The sequence below is a fragment of the Condylura cristata genome, unplaced genomic scaffold (genome assembly GCF_000260355.1).
Source record: "Condylura cristata isolate star-nosed mole 26May11 unplaced genomic scaffold, ConCri1.0 scaffold00022, whole genome shotgun sequence".
Taxonomy (NCBI): domain Eukaryota; kingdom Metazoa; phylum Chordata; class Mammalia; order Eulipotyphla; family Talpidae; genus Condylura; species Condylura cristata.
Window position 1 is genome coordinate 22,912,802 of NW_004567123.1, and position 22,203 is coordinate 22,935,004.

The 22,203-nt window shown below is 39.4% G+C and overlaps 1 protein-coding gene across 1 annotated transcript in view; it reads right to left on the reverse strand.

Moving 5' to 3' along the window:
* The window catches only part of LOC101637162 (chromosome unknown open reading frame, human C20orf194), a 97,809-nt gene that overhangs the window by 67,655 nt on the left and 7,951 nt on the right, over positions 1-22,203 (reverse strand). The window contains exons 2-8 of the mRNA XM_012728271.1: positions 15,293-15,372; positions 12,862-12,981; positions 9,722-9,846; positions 8,667-8,763; positions 7,695-7,801; positions 4,659-4,736; positions 1,478-1,576 (exon numbers count right to left, since the gene is read on the reverse strand). Coding sequence (XP_012583725.1) covers positions 1,478-1,576; positions 4,659-4,736; positions 7,695-7,801; positions 8,667-8,763; positions 9,722-9,846; positions 12,862-12,981; positions 15,293-15,372 — 706 coding nt within the window. The remainder of the gene's footprint in view (positions 1-1,477; positions 1,577-4,658; positions 4,737-7,694; positions 7,802-8,666; positions 8,764-9,721; positions 9,847-12,861; positions 12,982-15,292; positions 15,373-22,203) is intronic.

The following is a 22,203-nucleotide window of genomic DNA, read 5'->3' on the forward strand; positions in this document are numbered from 1 at the left end:
AAAAAAAAAAAACTACATTAAATGCTTTAAAAATATTCACCAAGTTAGCAAATTAAAACTATTACTTTTTTTTAAACATCTCTTTGATTTTTATTCATCATAAAAAAAGATTATTTATTTCTATATACAAGAGTTGGGGTACAGGTTAGAGATGCAGGAGCGGGGGGTGAGAGGATTCACCAGAGAGAGTGGGGAGCAGAAAAGGCAGATCTACTGAATGCACTGCTGAGGGGAGCAGCAGGCTTGCAAGACAGGAAAGGTCTGCTGCACCAATGGGTCACCTCCCTAGCTGGGGACCAAACTCAGGTTGTAGTGGCTACAGACAGCTTGATAGAGCTAGACTCAACCTCTGCACCAAGGGAGACCAATCTCTTTGATTTTTAACGGAAATAAATATTTCAGATATTTAACTGCCTTCCATTTGGGTTCCCGTTGTTAATTTATTTACATCCCCCAGATGTTTATCAGTTGAAGTTTGGGTATTTTGATTTCTAAAGTCTTTTTATATATTAAAATAATAACAGCTAGAATCTACTGCTCCTCCTATAGAGGAGTTTACTCAGACACAAACATACAAAGATTAGTCCAAGGTCACAAAGTTAGTAAACTAATTAACTGTGATTCTAATTGGGGGAGAATTATTATTTGGGAGGTCAAATAAATAAAGTTCTATTATTAAATTAAAACAATAAAATCAGACTCATATCCCACATCAATATACCCCAAATCCCACATGAGTTATGGTCCAAATTAAAAAAATTAAACCATACAAGTACTGAAAGGATGAATTACTTTTTAACTCTGGTCAGAGCATTTTCCTATGCAGCGACTCAAAATCCAGTGGTGACCCAAGAAAATCCTAATAAATTTACATAAATTTTTTATGGTAAAAACATACCATAAGCAAAACAAGTAATAAACATGGAAGAAATAGTTCAAATATGTACCAGAGATAAAGTTAATAATTTAAAAATATTAAGAACTCTTACACTAAGGCAAAAGACTGAACACATATATCTACAGCTCAGATAATACTGTACTGATACTAAGCTGGGGGAAAAACAGAAATATAAAATAGCCTTCAAATATACAAAAAAATGTTCATTTAGTCATAATTAGAAAGACAAAATTAAAATAACACTGAAATACTATTTCTCATCGACGACAGTATCAAGAGTTAAAAAGTATGACAACATTCCTATATATTGCTGCTGGGTGTGAAAACAATCCTTCAAAGTACTATCACCACTACGGCCTGTGTTCAATTCCTGGCCAGGGAGTGACCCACATGCGGCACAGCAGACCTCTCCTGTCTCACCCGCTAACCCCCTCGGCAGTGTGTATCAGTAAATGTCCCCTAACTGCTCCCTACAGTCTGGTAAATTCTCTTCAAACCACTGCCCACTCCTCCCCCCACCTACACCCCAGTTATTCAGTACACAATTTTCTTCTGTTTCTTTGACCTTCCATTACATACCTCACCCGCCTGAGATTCAGAAAGTTCCAGCAGGAAGGGAATTTCTGTGTCAAAATTAGCAAAGAAGTTAGACCACTGATGTTCAAAAGTCACCAAATCCTAGGGAGAAAATGAAAAAGATAGTGTATAAAGGAGGTACTTTAGAAATCAGAACCAAAATCACATCTGATTTCAAATTATCAGACCATTTAAAAATGTTGCTTTAAAAAGCAGTCACAGGCCCTCCCTGGTGGCGCAGCGGGTTAAAGCAGCACAAAGAAGCTTAAACCACTTCCGCATGAGTTCGATCCCCGCCTGCCCTGGAGGAGATCCACATGGCGAGGCAGACCTCTCCTGACCCACCCGCTGCTCCCCTCAGCAGTGTACTTCGTCCATCTGCCTGTTCTGTACCCCACTCTGTCTCTGGTGGATCCTCTCACCCTCTGCATCTCTGGCCTGTACCCCAGTTCTGTATGAATAAATAAATAAATCTTTAAAAGATAAAATAAAATAAAATAAAAAGCAGTCACAATGTTATCACATGGATGTATCTCAAAAATATTATGCCAACTGAAAGAAGTCAGATATAAAGAATACTTAATATATGGTTTTATATAAAATATAAACCATTTATATAAAATACCCAGAAAAGGTAAATTTATAAAGACAGAAAGTAGATCAGTTTGAGTAAGGCATGGAAACAGACTACAGTTTCCAGAGCACATGGAATCTTTAATGGTTTGATGAAAATGTTCTAAAACTCAACTGTGGTGTTGACTATACAACTCCATAAATTTACTAAGTTACTAACTTACATGCATGAAGTGGGTACATTTTATAACATATAAATTATACTCCAATAAATTTATTTTAAAAAAGGACAGTGAAAAAAAAAAAAGGACAGTGATAAAGTGTTAGCTAGGTTAAGCAAAAGAGTATTACACCCACAGACTCCTATGGTTCAGTGTGAAAACTGAACACCTCTTGAACACTAGAGCTAGTAGGGACACAGAGTAGATTCATGCTTCACTAACAAGGGGTGGCTGCAAAGAGACACCCGAAGCTGTTGTCCAGGTGAGAGGCTGCATTGCCAACCGAGGCACTGCCACTTGAACAGCTGCTAAGCTAGTGGGCCTAGGGAGGGAAGAACTGACTGTGGAAATGCCCTTGACTGAGGGAAAAATGTATGAAGAGCTGGGGTGCTCCCAGCAGGCTGGTCCACAGTGAAAATAAAAGGACAGTATGCTGAACTGTGGTAAGGAAATAACCTACCTGCCCAATGAGATGAATTGATTAAGAAGACACGGGGGCCCTCCCTGGTGGCACAGCAGGCTAAAGCGCAGCACTAATACAAGTTGCTGCAGCCTCTTCAGTGCGGGTTCAATCCCTGGCCAGGGAGGTGACCCACATGGCGCAGCAGACCTTTCCTGTCTCACCCACTGCTCCCTTCAGCAGTGTACTTCGTCAATCCCCCTTTCCCGCTCCCCACTGTCTCTGGTGAGTCCTCTCACCCCTGCACCTCTGGCCTGTACCCCAGTTCTATATGCATAAATTAATCTTAAAAAAGAAGACAAGGTGTGCACACACACGCGCATATACACACACAGAGACAGAATACTACTGAGCTACAGAATAAGATGAACAATATGGATGGAACTGGGAAGGATTATGCCAAATAAAATAAGTCAGGAGAAACACAAATACCAAATGGTTTCACTTACTGTGTGGAATATAACATACATCATTTTAACATATAAATACTGAACACTTAATAAATTCTTACTTCTTTTTTTTTTTTTTGAACATGACCCTGGGTTCTGTTTGCTAATATTTTACTTAAAATATAGACATTAACATTCACAAGTGAAACTGGTCCTGTAGTTTTCATTTTTTTAGGTTTTCTTAAATTGTTTTGTTGTTAGGTTTTGATATGTTATTTTCATTAAAAGGCTATAAACTGGACCTCCCTGGTGGTGCAGCATGTTAAAGCACAGCATTAAGAAGCTAAAGTCACTACAGCATGAGTTCAATCCCTGCCTCAGAGGTGACCATATGGCGATGCAGACCTCTCCTGACCTGCCCGCTGCTCCCCTCCGCAGTGTACTTTGTCGATCTGTCTGTTCTGCTCCCTACTCTGTCTCTGGTGAATCCTCTCACCGCCCCTGCCCCTCTGGCCTATACCCCAGTTCTGTATGCATAAATAAACAAATCTTAAAAAAAAAAAAGAAAAAAGGCTACAAGCTGCTTTTTTTTTTCCCCCACCAGAGGTAGAGTGGGAAGCAGAACAGGCATATTAATGAAGTACATTTCTGAGGGGAGCAGCAGGCGGGTCAGGAGAGGTCTGCCACGCCATGAGATCTCCTCCAGGGCAGGCGGGAATTGAACTCATGCAGAAGTGGCTTAAGCTTCTTAGTGCTGTGCTTTAATCTGCGCGCCACCAGGGAGGGCCCACAAGGTGCTTTTTTTCCATGCAAAATCTACCCATGGCCACTGAGAGATACTACAGAGCTGCTTAACCACAGTACCTATTCCAGCAGTTTTAGTTTTGCTCCACCCACCTTAATTTTTCCTTCAAAGTACAGATGAACAATTAATGTCTGACCCTCTAATCCGGGAGTCAGCAAATTATGCCCTGTGGGTGGGCCACATATTTTTATAAATAAAGTGTCCTCAGAACACAGACACACCCAGTGGCTTCTGCATTGTCCCTAGCGGCTCAGGCTACAATGGCACTGATGAGTAGTTCCCACAGAGAGGAAAAGCACACAAAGCCTGAAATAATCATTTCTAGTTCTTTACAGAAAAGGTTTGCCCATCCTTGCCCTAATCCTTGATTTCTTTGTCATATCCCATCTTTTTATCCTTTCACATCAGAGAAACAGTGCAAAAAGACACCTTCTGTATCGCTTTCTTAAAGTTCAGCCCATCAGAAATTGTCTGTAAGTGAAAATCTAAACCCTGGACCAGGCAGGTGGCCTTGGTATTGCCTCAGGTGAGACTTCCTCAGAGTGGAAGAAGTAGAACAGCTTCTCCAGCTTCCCTTCCACACCCAAGGAGTTCAAAGTAATTGGGAAAGAAATCACTGAACTTTCTGACTAAAGCAAACTAAAAATATATCTTGCATTTCTTCAAAGTAATTATCATTACTGGATAACTGAGCTGGGTGTAGGATTTATAAGATAAAAATAAGCTGGCTCCTTACTTCTGAAAGCAAATGCTCCAGAGACATTGTGTCCATCTTGCTGTAGACATTCCAGAGATTCAAACTCACATCCTGCAACTGTAACACAAAGGCGAAGAAAACACTGAACAATAGAGACAGTATCAGGACAATCAGGATTCTTTTCTGATGTTCAAAAAATGATGACCTTGGTGAAAACTTAATGATTAGAATAAATCAAATTATTATTAACTGTTTTAGGACCTTTATATATTAACTAAATGCTGTCATTTTTAAGGAAATTCTCTTTTCAGGATCTTTAACACAACTTTCAAATCTCTTTAATGATGGGCATATATACACCCATCATTGTTTAAAATAAAATCTTAATCAAAATATTACATATTCATATTACATATTACACAACCATCACCAATTCCTTCATTTTAAATAGAACCAATTACTATTCTCTATCCTTCATTTTTATCATCTTCCTCCTTACTGACCTGATGTAACTGGCTTCCTGCTCTGTGTTTTGGAAGTTTTCAAACCGTCAACTGATTTAGAGCAGGTGGGGGTCACTTTAAAAATATACACTTTAATTATACTATTGAATTCTGATTTATTACAATCATTCCTTACATGTCCTCCACCTTTAATTCTGCTTCCTCTGCCTACTATCTTTCTTTTTACAAGTGCCATTAAAAAGTACAGAAAAAATAATTTTCTCACTTTTTATTTACTGAAGAAAAATTATTTTTAAAAGCATATGCATAGCATATTCCTGCATGCAATATGCTATGGTCTCTTATGTTTTGTTGTCTTCTCATAAGTCTTAGTTTACCTTTCAATATGAAGATCTTAACATGCATCTATAAAAAGGTGACTGAATGCTTGCTCCATCGTTACTAACATTATCCAGAAGTTTGCTATTAAAATTGTTTCTTTGGGGAGATAGTGATATAAATTTACATTACCAGGTCACAGTAAGAAGGAAGGTGGAGACAAAGCCCTAGAAAAGGAACTTCCCTGTCCTGTTTCCCATGAAGAAGAGAGCTCTTATACCATAACTAGTTTGGAATGCACTAAATACCAAGTAAAAGCTATTTGGTTCTGGCTAACTTCCTCATGTTGACACCTACAATATCAGGGATAAAACATCCTCTGAATTACTGACTCTCTTCTGGGTATTTCCATGCAATAAAACAAATTTAAAAACTTAAATTATAAATCTCTTCAGTCCTCCTTCAAAGGAGGTTCAAGCACTTATTAGCTGTTAATATGTGAATCAGAGTAGAGTACTACTTCTTACCTAGAAAGACAGGGAATGGCAGGGTAAAGAGGAGCACTGAAGTAGGGAGAATGAGATGGAGACATAAGTATCCGAGAGGAAGAAAATTAGCAGAGACAGAGAAAGCAGGGTTGGAAAAAGGAATCTTGAGAAGACTTACAGTAATGTTTACTACAATGTGTTATTTCCCCCTCACTGCCCATACTACCCCCTACGGCCACCACCCTGGAGTAAAGATCCATAACCTTGCAAAGGTTTTTCATAGGGGATTTTTACTTCTTTTGGGTATGTTTTCCTTCCTAAAGCAGGAGTGAGAGGCCTATTGCACTTGGGCTGCATTAACCGGGCAGCTTACTAGGGCACTGATTTCCAACGCTAATCTAGCTGCAGCCTGCGGGATAAGAATACAGGACTCTCTGTAAAAATAAACTTTGTAATAAAAAAAAAAAAAATCCAAGCCAAAAAAAAAAAAAGAATACAGGACTCTGAAGTCAGACAGTCTAGACTTGGCCACAATCCTTCCTTTATTGGTTACTAAGTGCTCTCTGACCTTGGTAAGTTCATTTAATCTCCCTCTTCACAACAGATAGCACTCACTTCAGAGGGCTATTGTAAGAAATAAAGTAAATTCATATAAAGCACTTAGAACAGCACCTGGCATAAAAGAGGCACTCTATGAATGCTCACTTTACACAATTAAAAATACATATTACCACTACTGCTAAAAATTTTAAGTTTCCTCTCTACCTCCTGTGGCCTGCCTGCTTTAAATCTTATACTCCTGTAAACTAGAGAGCATCACTCCTTTCTAGGGCAATCCCACAACCCTACTCAGAGTCAATGTGGGAAAGTATGGTTTGGGAGCCTACACCACTTGAACTCTCTGGTCCTAAAGCCCATGCTCCTTCACATTTCAAGGTCTGCCAAGCAAGTGTCCTCTCACTTCCTAGGGATGCTGCTACCTCTCAGGAGGGGCAGGAATTAGCCTTGTACTTTGCTTCCAAAGCTCCCACTTATTCTAATCCTGATAGTATTTCCCCACTTATAGCATGTCAATGTCTCTTTTCCCTGATTTCTTGTCTGGGGCAGGTTATCACAGTGGGACTCCTATGGAAGCAGTGGATGCCTACGGTATTACTAACCTACTAAGCCGTCTTCCTTAATGTGTACTTTGGATGACCTCCTCCTGGACTCATTCATTAATCCAATGAAAGAATATTTATTGGTGAACTCTGAGATGCAGATAATGATAAAATAAGACACTGTTCTTGCCACAAAAATTAGTCCTTTATTCCTCTAGCACATAGTACATAAATTCTGCATTGACCCTTTCATTACTCTTGGATAATTCTCAATTTTTACAAATTCCTGAGATAGAAACAACAACAAAGATTCTTATTCTCAAAGAGCTTCCAGTGCAGAGATCAAATGCGGGCTGGTGAGTGAATGGGGTTTGTGATAAAAGCATAATATAACATAGGATGATAAAAGCCATAAAGAAGTCAGCCTAAGGTGCAACAGGAGTAGACAGCAAGAACAGTGAACTGAAAATGGGGAAAAAGAAAGGACAGAGAACTCCACAAAGAAAGCCCGCTGGGAGCTCAGTTTGGGGACTAGTCTTAAACAGCAACTATTTTCCATTTCAGTTTTTCTAGCTTGCTCTATATCCTTGGGAGTTCACTGCCAGCCTTTCAGGCTTTTATAATGATGCATGCCCATTTTGTGGGCTCTTCATAAAAACAGTCTAGAGGCAGACAAAAAACAAGCATACTTCTTCTCATACATACCTCGTATTTCATGGTAAAAAATCCATCCCCTCCAATGCCTTCAAGTGCAAAGGCCTGTACAATTGGCCATTTCTCCACTACAAACATATCAAATATCTGCAAGTGACCTAAAGGAACAGAATACAACATGCATCAAATACCACCTTGGATGTAAGTCTAACTAGTATGCTTAGACAGGCATGATTCTCACAAGTCTACCAACACCTAATGTAACAAAAGAAAACGGAAACAGATAAAATGTGTTAGATATTAAAACTAGAAAATACAAAATGCAAGGCAAGGAAAATTCAAACCATAAATAAGTTACATAAAATCAGATTTCTCTATGATTATCTTTTCACATTTCAGTTTTCTAAGTAAATAATTAGTGGTCTATTACATCTGACTTGCATCATTTAGTGGCCATAATTATTAACAGACCCAAGGTTGGCTCCTCTCTTTTAAGAAACACAGCCAACTTCCTCAAAGGAAAATTAGTAAATAAAAAATTTTCCTCTCTTAGTACAATAGCTTCAATATGCAAAGTTGTTTTTTTCAATGTATAAAGTTTTAACAATTAAGACACAAGCAATATTAAACATGCTCATTTTACCTATATTTTCACACATTTTTTTAATCAAACATCAAGTATATTTTCGACAGCTATGTGAATTAGTGTACCTCTTTACCAAAGGTCACACATCTACATCCTATGTATTAATATAGTAAGTGGCACAGACTAGATGCCAGCTATGGTAAATCCCTATCAGCTCTTCTATCTAACTATAGGCATGGTGTATGTTACTGTAGAGAACTTCAACTATACATGCAAGCTTGCATAGGAAAGTCTTCAAATTTTCTTCTGCTCAATTCTTTGCCTTTAGTAAAAATAAATCAACAGGCTTCTCAGCAGAAAGACCCCAGTGACATGAGTAGTGGGACACTCAACTGACACAGCCTCCCAGTGTGCTCTAAAGTGGCTCACTGAGATACCTTGGGAGCTGTAAGGAATGCCAATTCTACTACAGTCTCGAGTCATATCCACAAAACTGGCAATTTTAAATTCCTCTGCAGCTTCTTCATCTTCATACTAAAGGGTAAAATGGAAAAGAAAACAGGCTTTGATGAGACATCACACAAAGTCCCAATTTCCTCTGCATTTTATCAGAACTGTCCCAAATGCCAAATGGTGCACCCAAAATGGTGCTTCCCAATCAGTTTGCTGTTCAGAAACACTCATTTCTTTAGCCTACACACCAAATATTACCTCAAAGTAGGTAAGAGACCAAATGCAAGAGATACAACTTGTTCTTAAAAATCCTCTAAATGCTGGGCCTTTCCTGGTGGCATAGTGGGTTAAAGTGCAGCATATGAAGCTGGCTGCAGCTCAATCCCCAGCTGGGGAGCTGACCCACATGGCAAGAATTCCCTGTCTCACCCACTACTCGCCTCAGCAGTATACTTCATGGCTCTGCCTGTTCTGCTCCCCACTCTGTCTCTGGTGAATCCTCTCAGCCCCTGCGAGTCTGGCATGTACCCCAGTTCTGGATGCATAAGTAAATAAATCTTAAAACAAAAAAATCCCCAAATGCTCAGCAGAGAAGGGTTCTTGACCATTTTTGGGTCACAATATCCATGAAATTCTGAATCTCAAATCCCAACTTGATTTCCAGCCAAATTCTTGAAAAGGGCCCAAAGGGAAATAGAAACAGTTACCAAGAAATCCAAACACAGCAATGTCAGTTTTTGAAGTTCCTCAGCACTGGTCGCCTGAGAGAACAGACCCAGGCTGATATGAAGCAGGTTCACAAACCTATTGCCAGGTTTGTTTGAGCAGTTTCTGTGGTCTCCTTACACCTACAATTGGGTGTAGGGATCCACAAGGTATCCTTATAATGAAATATGAAATGTTCTGCTCCCCTTAAACCATAACCTCAGTTATGGTTTTACAATCTGGATTTTTTTAGAGCATTCTTGTTCCAGATTAACACTTTCCTGAGAAAATGTTTTGGGTGTCTATAAATGTCTATTCTAGCTTTTCTCCTCACCTCATTTTCAGTCATGCAGTGGATATGCAGATTTCTCCAATGTGCCACGTAGGGTAAAAGATAGCGATAGTTTACAGGATTACAGTATAGATGGACACTATCTGATTTAATCAAAATAATTACATCTGTAAGAAAAAATAAAAACACAAGATCATCAAAAGCATTTCCTTTAGACAGTTTTTGCCCATATAAGTCAAGTCATTAAAACTACTTCACAGACAATGAAACAAAACTGGAAACTGAAAATTCTTTAATTAGGCAATGCAATTCCAAAGTGACCACAGAACACTCTTAGGTGTGGACAGCCAGGGTTTCCTAGTCCTCATGAGATGTTCTCCTCACTGTGGCCCCTGTTTGTGGCAGCACAGGCAGGCACAAAGTCACAAGAGCTGCTTTCAGGGTGTTTCACAATAGTCAACAGAGTGAAATCTGTGGCACTAAATTCAACTGTGTACTTCTCTACAGATCTCAATACCAAATGGAAACTCCACAGCCTAGACTCATGGAGAGGGAAAACAGCACTAAACAGCCGGGTAGCTGGGGTGGATTGCAGGTTCTCATGGAGACACCAGTATCTGAAGCTCTTGCTGGGGCTTATCTGGCTCAAGGCTACCATGTGCCCAAGAACGCTGCTGCGCATCAAGCTTTGGGAGGGTGACTGCTACTGGGATGAACTCTATACACAGGAAAGGCTGGGAGGAAGGAAGTAGAGGCAAGTGGACAGGATTTCTATAAATAGGTGAACAGCTCATATTTAAGGAATAATCATCTATGCTGGTGGGACAAACAAGCAAAGCAAATAAAACAAATCTGTAGGGTGCAAAGTCAGGTAAACAAACAACAGAGGCCCATATGGAGGGGGGCAGGAACATTAAAACGGCCTGAACACTGACAAGAAAGCAGGTTTTATTTCCAGGAGCAAAGCAGAGGCTCCATTCCATAGCTTCTCAGAAACCAGAGCCATCAGGCCTCTCTTTGACAAGCTGATGCTAGAGAAGTTGCAGCAGGAGGTGGCTGGATATTAGGGAGAACATGGGCATGGGGAAGCCGCTGAGATAGCAGGTGTAGGTGAATGCCATTATAGTAATGGAGTAGGACAGACCATATTCTACACATATTATAGACCAATGAACACTGACCACAGTTGCTCACACAGCTGGGTAGTCTCTGAAATAAAGCTTCATGATGTAAGCCACTATGAACTCTACACTTGGCAAGACCCAAGGTGTTCCAGGAAACATGGGCTCTTAGATTAGCACTGAAGTCAAGAGTGGTAAGGGTAAGGTGGGAAAGGGGTCTCCCCTCATCTCTCTTCAAGCTGGTTCCCCACACAGACCCTCTAAAAGACTGCTGGCTGAGGAGCATCTGACGTCACCTGGAGAGCCTGCAGGCTTCCTGCACAGACTGCACTGTACACTAATGTGTAACATACCTCTAAGAATTAGGATAAAAAAAAAAAACAACATTGCAATGGCTAGTAAACCTAATTAAGCATTCTCAGGATCTCACAGAATTTATGTTAGCATTATGAATGAACATTATGAACAGAAAGTTTAACAAAGTATACAGGTCAAAGAAGAAAGAGTAAGATTTAGATGTGCATGTAAAAAAGTATTTTTGCAGTTCTTTTTAAAAAATAAATCATGGTGGTCTCTTTCCCTCGTATATTTTAGAGGCATAAGTGTAGAAACATAAATACAGTAATCTTTTAGCTTTCTAACTATTTGGAGTTAAAAATAAATTCATTAATTTGGAAGAAACTGCTCATTTCATAAACTCCATTGTGTCTGATGACAAAGACAAAGATGAACAAAAACCACATCTTTGAAGATTTGAATTCTTTCCTTAATTTCAGCATTGTAATGTGCTTATTAGCAAATTTGCCTGCACTGAAACATGTGAGTGGCATGAGAATCCTTGTCTTTAGAGCTCTCTAAATGAACCGCAAAGAAGCATTCTTTCCAAACTAGTGGACGCACAGAGGGTAAGGGAAACATTTTTCAAATTAAATCTGAAATCAAATTTGAATTCAAAGAAATTAAACACAAGGAATAATTTTAGTCTGCTCTTTCTGTAATTCCCAAGAAAGGAAATCTTTAATCAGTGTGTAAGGATTAATACTGCAAAGGGTTTCACCACAGGAGAATTTTCACACACAACAGACCACACACAAACACCCTCAGCACTACTGATGTTTAGACCAGATAATTCTGCTATGGAGGCTGACCTGTACTTGTATGTAGTAGCATCCCTGGCTACTTCCCCTCTGCTCAGTTGTGACAATCAGAAATGTCTTCAGATACTGCCAATATCCCATGATTGATATAAAACTGTCCCCACTTGAGAACCACTGCGTTAGACCCACAAAAAGATTTTAATGTACTTATGCTAAAATCAGATGTTTACTTCAAGCATCCCCTAGCTGCTTCACAAGAGCTATCTATTTCTTGTCCAGTTTGCTTTGTCTATTCCTGTTTCCCAGCCTGTATGGCAGGCAAGTCACAATCTTAAGTATGTGACAGCAGAGCTAGCTCCTGGGCATTAGCCCACAGCAGCATCAACACAGGCTGAGTGTCTCAGAGCTGACAAAAGGGGAATGTAAGCAGAAAGCCTGCACTGTAGTCATGGGCATCGTCATGAATTAAAGTCACACAGAAAACAATCCCCAAAGACAAAGCAGGACAAAGAGCCTTTATTCCTGAATCCACGAAAGTCTTCCTTGTGAGAGAAGCCTGCAGGTTCATCCTTGACTCACAAGTGAAAGTGCTTTCACAGAACAGCAGCACATAATCTGCACCTCTCAGCATGTAGAAGCAGTGGGCAATTCAGATAAAACTAATTCTTTGCCAAGAAGAAATATAGCCAGACAATGTTTACTTTTTCCCTAAGGCTGATTTATTCAGTAAACATATTCTGAAAATGACTTGTCATTTGCCTCTTATCAAATTCAGCAACTGAACAGGAATATATTACTCAATAAATCAGCAAGGAAGAAACATTATTTTTATTAACAAAAAAGCAAAAAAATCCTTAGACTTGAGGTTATGCAAATCTGTTCATATTTTTCCAGAAAAAGACCATGAAATAGGAAACAAAGAATAAACCACCTACCCCCTCACAGTTTACCAATATATACTTACCATCTAGAACTTCTTCAGAAAATCCTGTTTTCTCAAAATCACTGGGATTTTGATTGTACAAACCAAACAGAAGATAATTTGCCAGCTCTCTGCAGCCTTCATTGTACCTGCTATCGATTCCTGCAAGGCAAAGGAAGTGCTAATTAGCTCTACTATACTACAGAACACATGAGCCCCAATAATTTGCCCCACTCAGTAAAACTACAATGGTCAAGTTAAAGACACAAGTTAATGTCAATTTTATGCCAGAAACCATGCTAAGTGCCTCTCTATGAAAGAAGTAGGTCTAAGTAAAGAAGTGCCTTTACTTAGATTCAAGATCCACATAGTTGAGAGTCAAACAGCACAGGTTATTGAGGCTATTAATTCCCAAAAACTAATTCTTGAAGATAGAAGGAACCAGACAAAATAGTCAAAGTCCTGTTATGGCTGGCAAAGGTCTTGTGTACTTCCTGTTGGAATAGAAATAGGGTCAGAAAATACTCACTTCTCAAAAAGGCCTTTACCAAAACATGTGGGGTCAACTAAAGACAGATTAAGATGGGTTATAAAAAATCCAAAGAAGTGATGAAGAGGACAAGTGAGTGGAACCACAAACACTCATCAATTCAAATATTTATCAAGCCTAAGGTCCAGCACTATATTGGTTGCTAGAGTGTGGTAAACATGCCTGCAAATGGTCCTCATAAAGTTTACTGTCTATGGGGCTGGGTGAGAGCCAAAGAAAAAAAATACCTAAACAATAATGCCTTCACTACTGCCTCTCAGTACCACAGGAATGTATACTCCTTGGTTCTGGAGTCTCTGTGAAGGCCCACAGGTATGTATGGCTTTGGGCAAGAGGGCCATGTCAAGGACAAGTGGTAGCAGTCTGTATGATGTAAAGAGGAGGAGTCACAAGAAGGAAAACATGGCTGGAGGCCAGAAACAGGACAGTGAAAATAGTGGTCATTCAGAGCCAATGAGCTGCCTGACTGCCCATCGAAGATTTCTAATATGAAGGCGAGCTGAGTAAGAGTTGCTTGGGAGGGCATTCCAGGGGTCAGAGGACTAGATTAAACCAACTGTCCAATGAACAGAGTGATGCTACGGCAATTTGAATTACCTGGAATAGAATTTATTAAAAGTCAGAAACTGTTTAAAAATACACAAGTTCTTCACTGATTTCTTGCTTCTCTTTCACATAAAACTCTGTCCTACAGGTTTAAGTTTTTACCTCCATTTTCATACCCAAGCCAAACACATCAATTTCTACATTTGTGCTTTTGTAAAAAATTATGTATATATTCTGGTCTCATGATATCCTACAAAGTGGACTCTTTTTCAAACCATTAACATTCTATATTTCAGTTCCCACCTGATCAATTTTATGCCGCTTATATTCACTAGGTTGGGGCTTACCAGCAATACTAACATATATGACAGGTTTTTTTCCATAGGTTAAATTCATAGCAAAGAGAGCCTGCACCCTCTTGATGGCCGCATTTGGAGAAAGAATCTAGTCTCTGTTGTTTAGGTGTTTGAAATCTCTGACTAGTCCAACACAAAGTTTACCTATGGAGACTATTAATCTCTAGGCAAAGTGAGTGGTGAACCTGGGATTCAAACACATTTCCAGAGTTCATGATTTAACCACTCTGTACAATACCTCTCATAAATTTAAATGCAAGTGTGAAGTGAAAAAATTATGCACAAAATATCTGGAAAGAAACTGATAGCAATTTGCTTCTAAGAAAAAAATGGCTTCTAAGAAAATCAAACCATCTGACCTACAATTTCACTTCTCAGGCTCAATACTATGGATATAAATAAAAATGAGGTAAAGAAGATTAATTTGGTAATTAAAAGCTTCCAAGATATACTGTTAAACATTTTTAAATTAGGTTAAAGCACTATGCATAACATATTTTAAAAAAATTAAACAAAAATATGTTTCCATTTGTGTTTCTTAAAAACAGAAAGATAGCTGACAGTGTTACCTCTAGGGAGCAGGACTGGGTGTCTGGAATGGCTAGAAGGCTCTGTTCATTATTAATAATTGACATAACTAATAATTATTGAATTAATAATTAGATTAATCATGAAAAAATGTTCAGTTCTTGCCATTCTATGGTCTTGAGCAAATCTGTTTTATCTCCTAGTGTTTCCTCCTCTGTAAATAAGGGTTAACGCTGGTCTGTGTACGATGTCTGTGAGGAACAATGAGGTAAATGTACAATGCTCCTGTTCTTTACTAGGGATTCCCTATCTTTCTGACAGTTCTCCCAAAACAGCAACTAAACTAAACTAAAACAGCAACAGATTTCAGAGGAATAAGGGTGGGAGAAAGACATTAACTCACAGCTTATCTCAGTGACAATATTTAACAGCTTCCTGTGACTAGAGGCCAAGATGCCTCAGCCCTGAGTCCCACCTTTTTAAAATCACTGACCTAGGATGCAGAGAATCCCATCAGGTCTAGACTTGCTGCTCTGGGTCAGGATACTCTGAACATGGCGGAGTCGGCTGCAGCTGTAACAAGAACAGAAAATACCCCCTGAGCGTAAGAAGGCATGAGGAGGGGGAGGAGTGACTGTCAAGACAGGAAACTGGTCCTTGACTGGTTTTGGTGTCAGAACTATAAACGAGGGGAAAGTTTCTTTCTCTTCCACTTTCTGGAAGCGATTATGCAGACTGGTTGGAAGACTGAACGTGACCTGTTGATTACAAACTAGGCAGTCAATGGCTTGCTCAAAAGAGGAAGGAGCAAAGCCCGTTCTTTGCCATGTTAGACAGGCCTGGGACTCAGCAGATGACCCAGAAGACCTATTATGGCTTCTCATTTTTCAGGTTCATCAACAAAGAGCTTTCACACTTATTTGCCCTATGGTCCCCGGTCCCCATCAACCTGTTAAAAATAAAAATAAAAAATCAAGCAGATAAACAACAATTGGTGTAAGAATCTAGGAAAGTTAAGTTCTGATTCATTATAACTACCGCTTAGCGTTTCATTAGCGGGTACTTTCATTTCTGTGCAGATCTATTATTCCTTTGGTCTTAGAATTATCCCCTCCCTCTCCCCCCCCCCAAAGTGTAAGGAGAAGTGCTCCCAGACATTGATACTATTTCTCAGGAACTCCATTCTGGCTATACCAACCCTTGTTCAACTCTGCAGTTCCAGAGAGAGGGGCTCAGTTTCCTACATAAGACTGATCTATCAGTTCCCTTATCAGCTCCAGGTGCAAGATTTGCCTCCACTACTCATTCCTTAATCCTCCCGTATTTAATGATGCCCTATAATCAACGCATCACCAGTCACACCACATCATTATTAACTAAGATTCCCCACAAACCAACTATACTAACTGTTTCACCCATGACAATCAGACCTTATCACCACCCATCACTGAATAATCTCCAAGACACTGACCTACATCATCCAGCTAAACACAATTTCTGCTCCTTGTATTCCCCCCTTCATCCTCCCCACAATTCTTTCTGATATTCCCAAGTTCCAAGCCAACTGCTCCATGATTTTAGTGCTTATTTTCACTAACTTCCTTCAAGGTGTTAACAGGTTTCCACCTAATACCAAAACAAAGACAGTGCCTACTCCTAAAAGTCCCACAGACTGGGGCCCTCCCTGGTGGCGCAGCGGGTTAAAGCACAACACTGAGAAGCTAAAGCCACTTCCGCATGAGTTCAATTCCCGCCTGCTCCGGAGGGGACCACATGGCGTGGCAGACCTCTCCTGACCCGCCCGCTGCTCTCCACAGCAGTGTACTTCATCAGTCTGCCTGTTCTGCTCCCCACTCTGTCTCTGGTGAAGCCTCTTACTGCCCCTGCATCTCTGGCCTGTACCCCAGTTCTGTATGCATAAATAAATAAATCTTTAAAAAAAAAAAAGTCCCACAGACTAATACCCAGGGAAAAAAAGTAAAATCTAATAAAATACTAGCAAACAGAATTCAACAACATAAAAAAATATGGGCCCTCCCTGGTGACTCAATGGGTTAAAGCACAGCACTATGAAGCTGTCTGTAGCTACCCCAGCACGAGTTCAATCCCTGGTCAGGGAGGTGACCCACATGGCGCAGCAGACCTCTCTATCTCGCTGCTGCTCTCCACAGCAGTGTACTTCATCAGTCTGCCTGTTCTGCTCCCCACTCTGTCTCTTGTGAATCCTCTCATCACCCCCTGCACCTCTGGCCTATACCCCAGTTCTATATAAATAAATAAAATTTAAAAAATAAATAACTATACACCATGATCAAGAGGGGCGTATTCCTGGAATTCAAGGCTGGTTCATTATTGGTAAATCAATCAATGTAACACATCACATCAACAGATTAAAGAAAAAGAAAAGCACAAAACCATATATTGATAGAATTGATTGAACAGACATTCCTTCAAAGACACACAAATGAACAATAAGTACATGAAAAGATGTTCACTAATCATTAAAGAAATGCAAATCAAAACCACAATGATACTACTCCCACACAAATTAGGATGGTCACTAACACGACAAAATAACAAGCACGAGCAAGGATGGGGAGAAACTGGAACCCTATATAACATTGGTGGCAATATAAAATAGTGCAGCCCCTTTGGAAAACAATTTGACAGCTCGTCAAAAATATAAAAATAGCATTACCACATGATCCAGAAATTCTACTTCTGAGTATATACCCAAAGGAACTGAAAGCAGGGACTTGGAAGAGGTATTTGCACACCCTGTGCATTAGCAGCGTCAGTCACAATAGTCAAAAGTCAAGTAGGATAGACAGATGAATATGTAAGCAAAATGTAGTACATACATACAATGGAATATCATTCAGCCTTAAAAAGAAAATTCTGAAATGTTTCAACAGGAATAACTCTTGCAGACATTATCCTACCTGAAACAAGTCACAAAAGCACAAAAAAATGTATGAATCCATTTTTATGATGTGCCTAGCTTAGTCAAATTCTTAGAGACAGAGTAGTGATTATCAGAGGCTGGAAGAACATAGTGGGAAATTAGTGTCTCATTGGTACAAAGTTTCAGATTTGCAAGGTGAAAACAGTTTTGTATATGAGTAATAGTGTGTAGCAGAAGAATGTGAATATACTTAATACCACTAAATTGTACACTTAAAAAATGTTAAGATGGGCCCTCCCTGGTGGCACAGTGGGTTAAAGCACAGCACTAAGAAGCTAAAGCCACTTCAGCATGAGTTTGATCCCAGCCTCCAACGTGGCGCGGCAGACCTCCCTGACCCCATGCTCCCCTCAGCAGTATGCTTCGTCGATCTGCCTGTTCTGCTCCCCACTCTGTCTCTGGTGAGTCCTCTCACCACCCCTGCACCTCTGGTCTGTACCCCAGTTCTGTATGCATAAATAAGTAATTTTTTTAAAAAAACTGTTAAGATGGCAAATTTTGTTAACGTATTTTAACACAATTTTTTAAAATTTTAGGTTAAAAAAAGGCAATGCCAAATAAAAAGGAAACAAAGAACAGGTTAAAGATTAATAAAAACAAAATGCAAAATATGAACCTTATTTTGATTAGGGAAAAAAAAAACAACGGACAACATCCCTCTCATCTGGAAATATGTGAAACTGGACTGAGTATTTGAGGACATTATGGAATTACTGTTAATTTTCATGAGATAATTTTATTGAGGTTACATAGGAGAATGTTTTTTAAACAAATGCACAAGGCAGTACTACATAGTGAAGTGACATGGTATCTGCAATTTGAAAAAGGTTTAATAGAAAAGCAGCACGTGGAAAAAAATAATGCATATATGTAAAATGTTTTAAAATGCTTTATCTAAGTGGTGGGTATAATAAGTATTCATTTTCTTTGTTTCTGTACTGTCTGAACATTTTTATAATAAAATTTCAGAGACTCAGGGAGACATAACTTAGGGTTTTACAAGAGGCAAAACAGAAACTTCAAGACACCAAGAGTAAAGACAGAAAACTTCCTTCCCTGGAAAATGGGTGCCCTGCCCACTTCTTCATGTTTAATGGAAGACTGATCTTGCAGTCACTCTCTGCACTAGAAATACTTCACCAAGTTAGTTCTTTGGCCCATTTCCCAACCCTCTGCACAGTTGGCTGACTGACTGCCAATGTTACCAAGAGCTCTTTGGTTTTCAAACTTATAACCAGCCAGTGACAAAAAGCATGAATAGGCCATGTGACTAGGAAACAAACAGCTCCCCCACTACTGCTGTGGAAAGCCCAGACAATACTGAAAACAAGAACAAAAAGAGCTTCTTTACACAAGTATACTGGCCAAATAAAGTGGAAACATAAAAAGTATAGACTTCCCCCTTTCAGAATAGAACACTATCCTAAATACTGTCTCCTACTTTCATGTCAAATGGTGAGAACTAAAGTCTTTTTTGCTTTGTATATTGTCTTAGTTCCCAATTTTAATTTTTAACCAGAAATGGCCTATTATTTGTTACGAAACCATTAAAGCTGTCACTTGCTGAAATATTTACTTATTAACACAACTATTTTAAAAAACCTATTAAAAAATAACCCTGGTGACAGAAAATATTTCAGTGATTGCTTAAGGTTTGGGCTAAATAGTCTTCAGGGCAATGGGAATTGAGCACTGATGGGGACAGATTTCCTATAGGACTGACAAAAACATTCTACACTAGACTGTCATGTTGTTTGCACAACCTGTGAATATACTAAAACCACTGAATTGTTCATATACGAGTAAACTATATCTCAATGAAGCGATTTCAAAACTCAAAAAAAATAACCCTGGTAAGTATAAAGAAAACCACAATCACCCACTCATATTCCCAAAATCCAGCATTAATGTTGTGGCATATTGCTTTTCTTTATGTCAGTGCTTTCTTGAATTATGCATATAAAATATTAATTTTCCTCTGTTCATGAAAAAATGGAATATTACATACAAAACTTGTCTTCATTAATCATCATCCTAAGAAGTCAGCACTATGAACTCTGCTGCTTAGTCATCCAATTAATTTTTTAAAAAATATACCTCAAATCTAGCAACAGCACCGGCTTCTAGCTTCTTGTAGCATGGCTGCCAATCCTATGTGGATGGCCTGTGGTCAACCACTTCACAAAGTTCCTCCTGTAGGGGTCTCCCTGGTGGAGCCAATTCAAGCATAGCACTACTAAGCTAGCCACAACTGCTTCAGCGCAAGTGTGAACCCTGGGCAGGGAGGTGACCCACATGGCACAGCGGACTTCTGTCTCGCCCACTGCTCCCCTCAGCAGTGTACTTCATCCATTGATCTGCCTGTTCTGCTCCCCACTCTCTCTCTGGTGAATCCTCTCACTGCCCCTGCATCTCTGGCGTGTACCCCAGTTCTGTATATATAAATAAGTAAATTTAAAAAGTTCCTCCTTTTTGGCCCTCCCTGGTGGCGCAGCGGGTTAAAGCACAGCACTAAGAAGCTAAAGCCACTTCTGCATGAGTTCCATCCCCGCCTGCCCCAAAGGTGACCACATGGCGTGGCAGACCTCTCCTGACCCGCCCACTGCTCCTCTCAGCAGTGTACTTCGTTGATCTGCCTGTTCTGCTCCCCACTCTGTCTCTGGCGAAGCCTCTCACCACCCCTGAGCCTCTGACCTGTACCCCAGTTCTGTATGCACAAATAAATAAATCTTTAAAAAAAAAAAGTTCCTCCTTTAGACTCAGTGGACCCAATAACAATGTTTATGTCAAACATGCTGCTTGTAAACTGTATTTTACTTCTGACTTCTCTTGGATTCAGACTCAGAATCTAGATGTGCTAGATGACCAAGTGAAAAAATCAAGATCCAAACATGATCACAAGGTTGAGTATATGGATTTTTTTTTTTTTAAAGATTTATTTGTACAGAACTGGGGTACAGGACAAAGATGTGGAGGGTGAGAGGCTTCACCAGAGACAAAGTGGGGAGCAGAACAGGCAGATCGACAAAGTACACTGCTGAGGGGAGCAGCGGGCAGGTCAGGAGAGGTCTGCCACACCATGTGGATCTCCTCCGGGGCAGGCGGGGATCGAACTCATGCGGAAGTGGCTTAAGCTTCTTTGTGCTCTGCTTTAGCCCACTGTGCCACCAGGGAGGGCCCAGGATTATTTTTATACTTGATAAAACAAATCCTTTTATTGTTGTTTCAAACATCCCAAGGCTTTTCTGTTTTTTATGATGAAGTATAAAATCAAATTGTCAAGTTCCACAAAAATTCTTTGAGAGAATTTGTATTGTGATCATACTGAATTTAGACACTAGTGAGTTCTTTACTCAGGAATACCATGTCCATCCATTCATTCCTTTCCTGTTTGAACTCCTTTTGTCAAATTTTATATTTTTATTTCTACAGGTCTTACATATATTCCTTATTAGGTTGATTCCTACTAATAGTTTTGTTCTATGGTTTTTGTTCTCATTTTGACAGGTATCTTGAATCGTTACATTTTTTAAGCAACTTGCTAAATCCTTATTAGTTCCAACTTTCTCTATTGTCATAGTTTTCCAAGCAGTGAAATCAAAGCAGTTTTACTTTCTCTGTTTCAAAACCTACAGCTTTTAGTCCAACACATTAATTTATCAAGCTTTTAGTGAGTACCTACTATGTGTTTTGTGTTTTTTGCTCAGAACATTGGGGATTGAGCAATGGACAAAAAGGCAAAAAATTTGGGGATGAAGATCTCAGAACTCACATTTTACATTTTAGGGAGGTGAAGGGGATATAGAATGAGGAAGAAATAATATAAATAAATAAAATACATTTGTCATATGGTGATAAGTCCTAAGAGGAGGATGGATTTCAATTTTAAGGAGATCATGAAAATCATTTCCATGAAGACCTGCAAGCGTAAGAGCGCAAGCTACACAGCAAATGCAAAACCCGATGAAAGAGGCCTCTGGGATCTGTGCTGGAGCAGATGAAGGGGGGAAAAGAACAGTAGGAAATGAAAGGAAACAAAGGGCGGAGACCAGCTTAGGTTAGTGATCTGAATCTTTACTTTGTTTTTAAAAGCAGGGATAACTTTTTTGAAATGACTTACATTTTAATAAAATCACTCTATTTGCTGTATTGAAAATGAATCAAAGGGAGAGAAGAACTAAATCTGGGAGACCAAGTCAGACCAACTGCGTCAACTACAACAATGCAGGCAACAGATGATATTTCTACAGCTTATATTAAATGAAACCTTATTAAGTTAACTTGTTTAAATCAGCGACAAATGTTAAAACTTTAAGTCATTTTTAGGTGGTATCTATTAGTCTTAATTTCATTAATATAAAAATCCTAATATCTTGGATTTCTGAGTCAAATTCTACTTGTGCTTGAAGTAGTTCTGCTGTTTTACCATACTGTTAGAT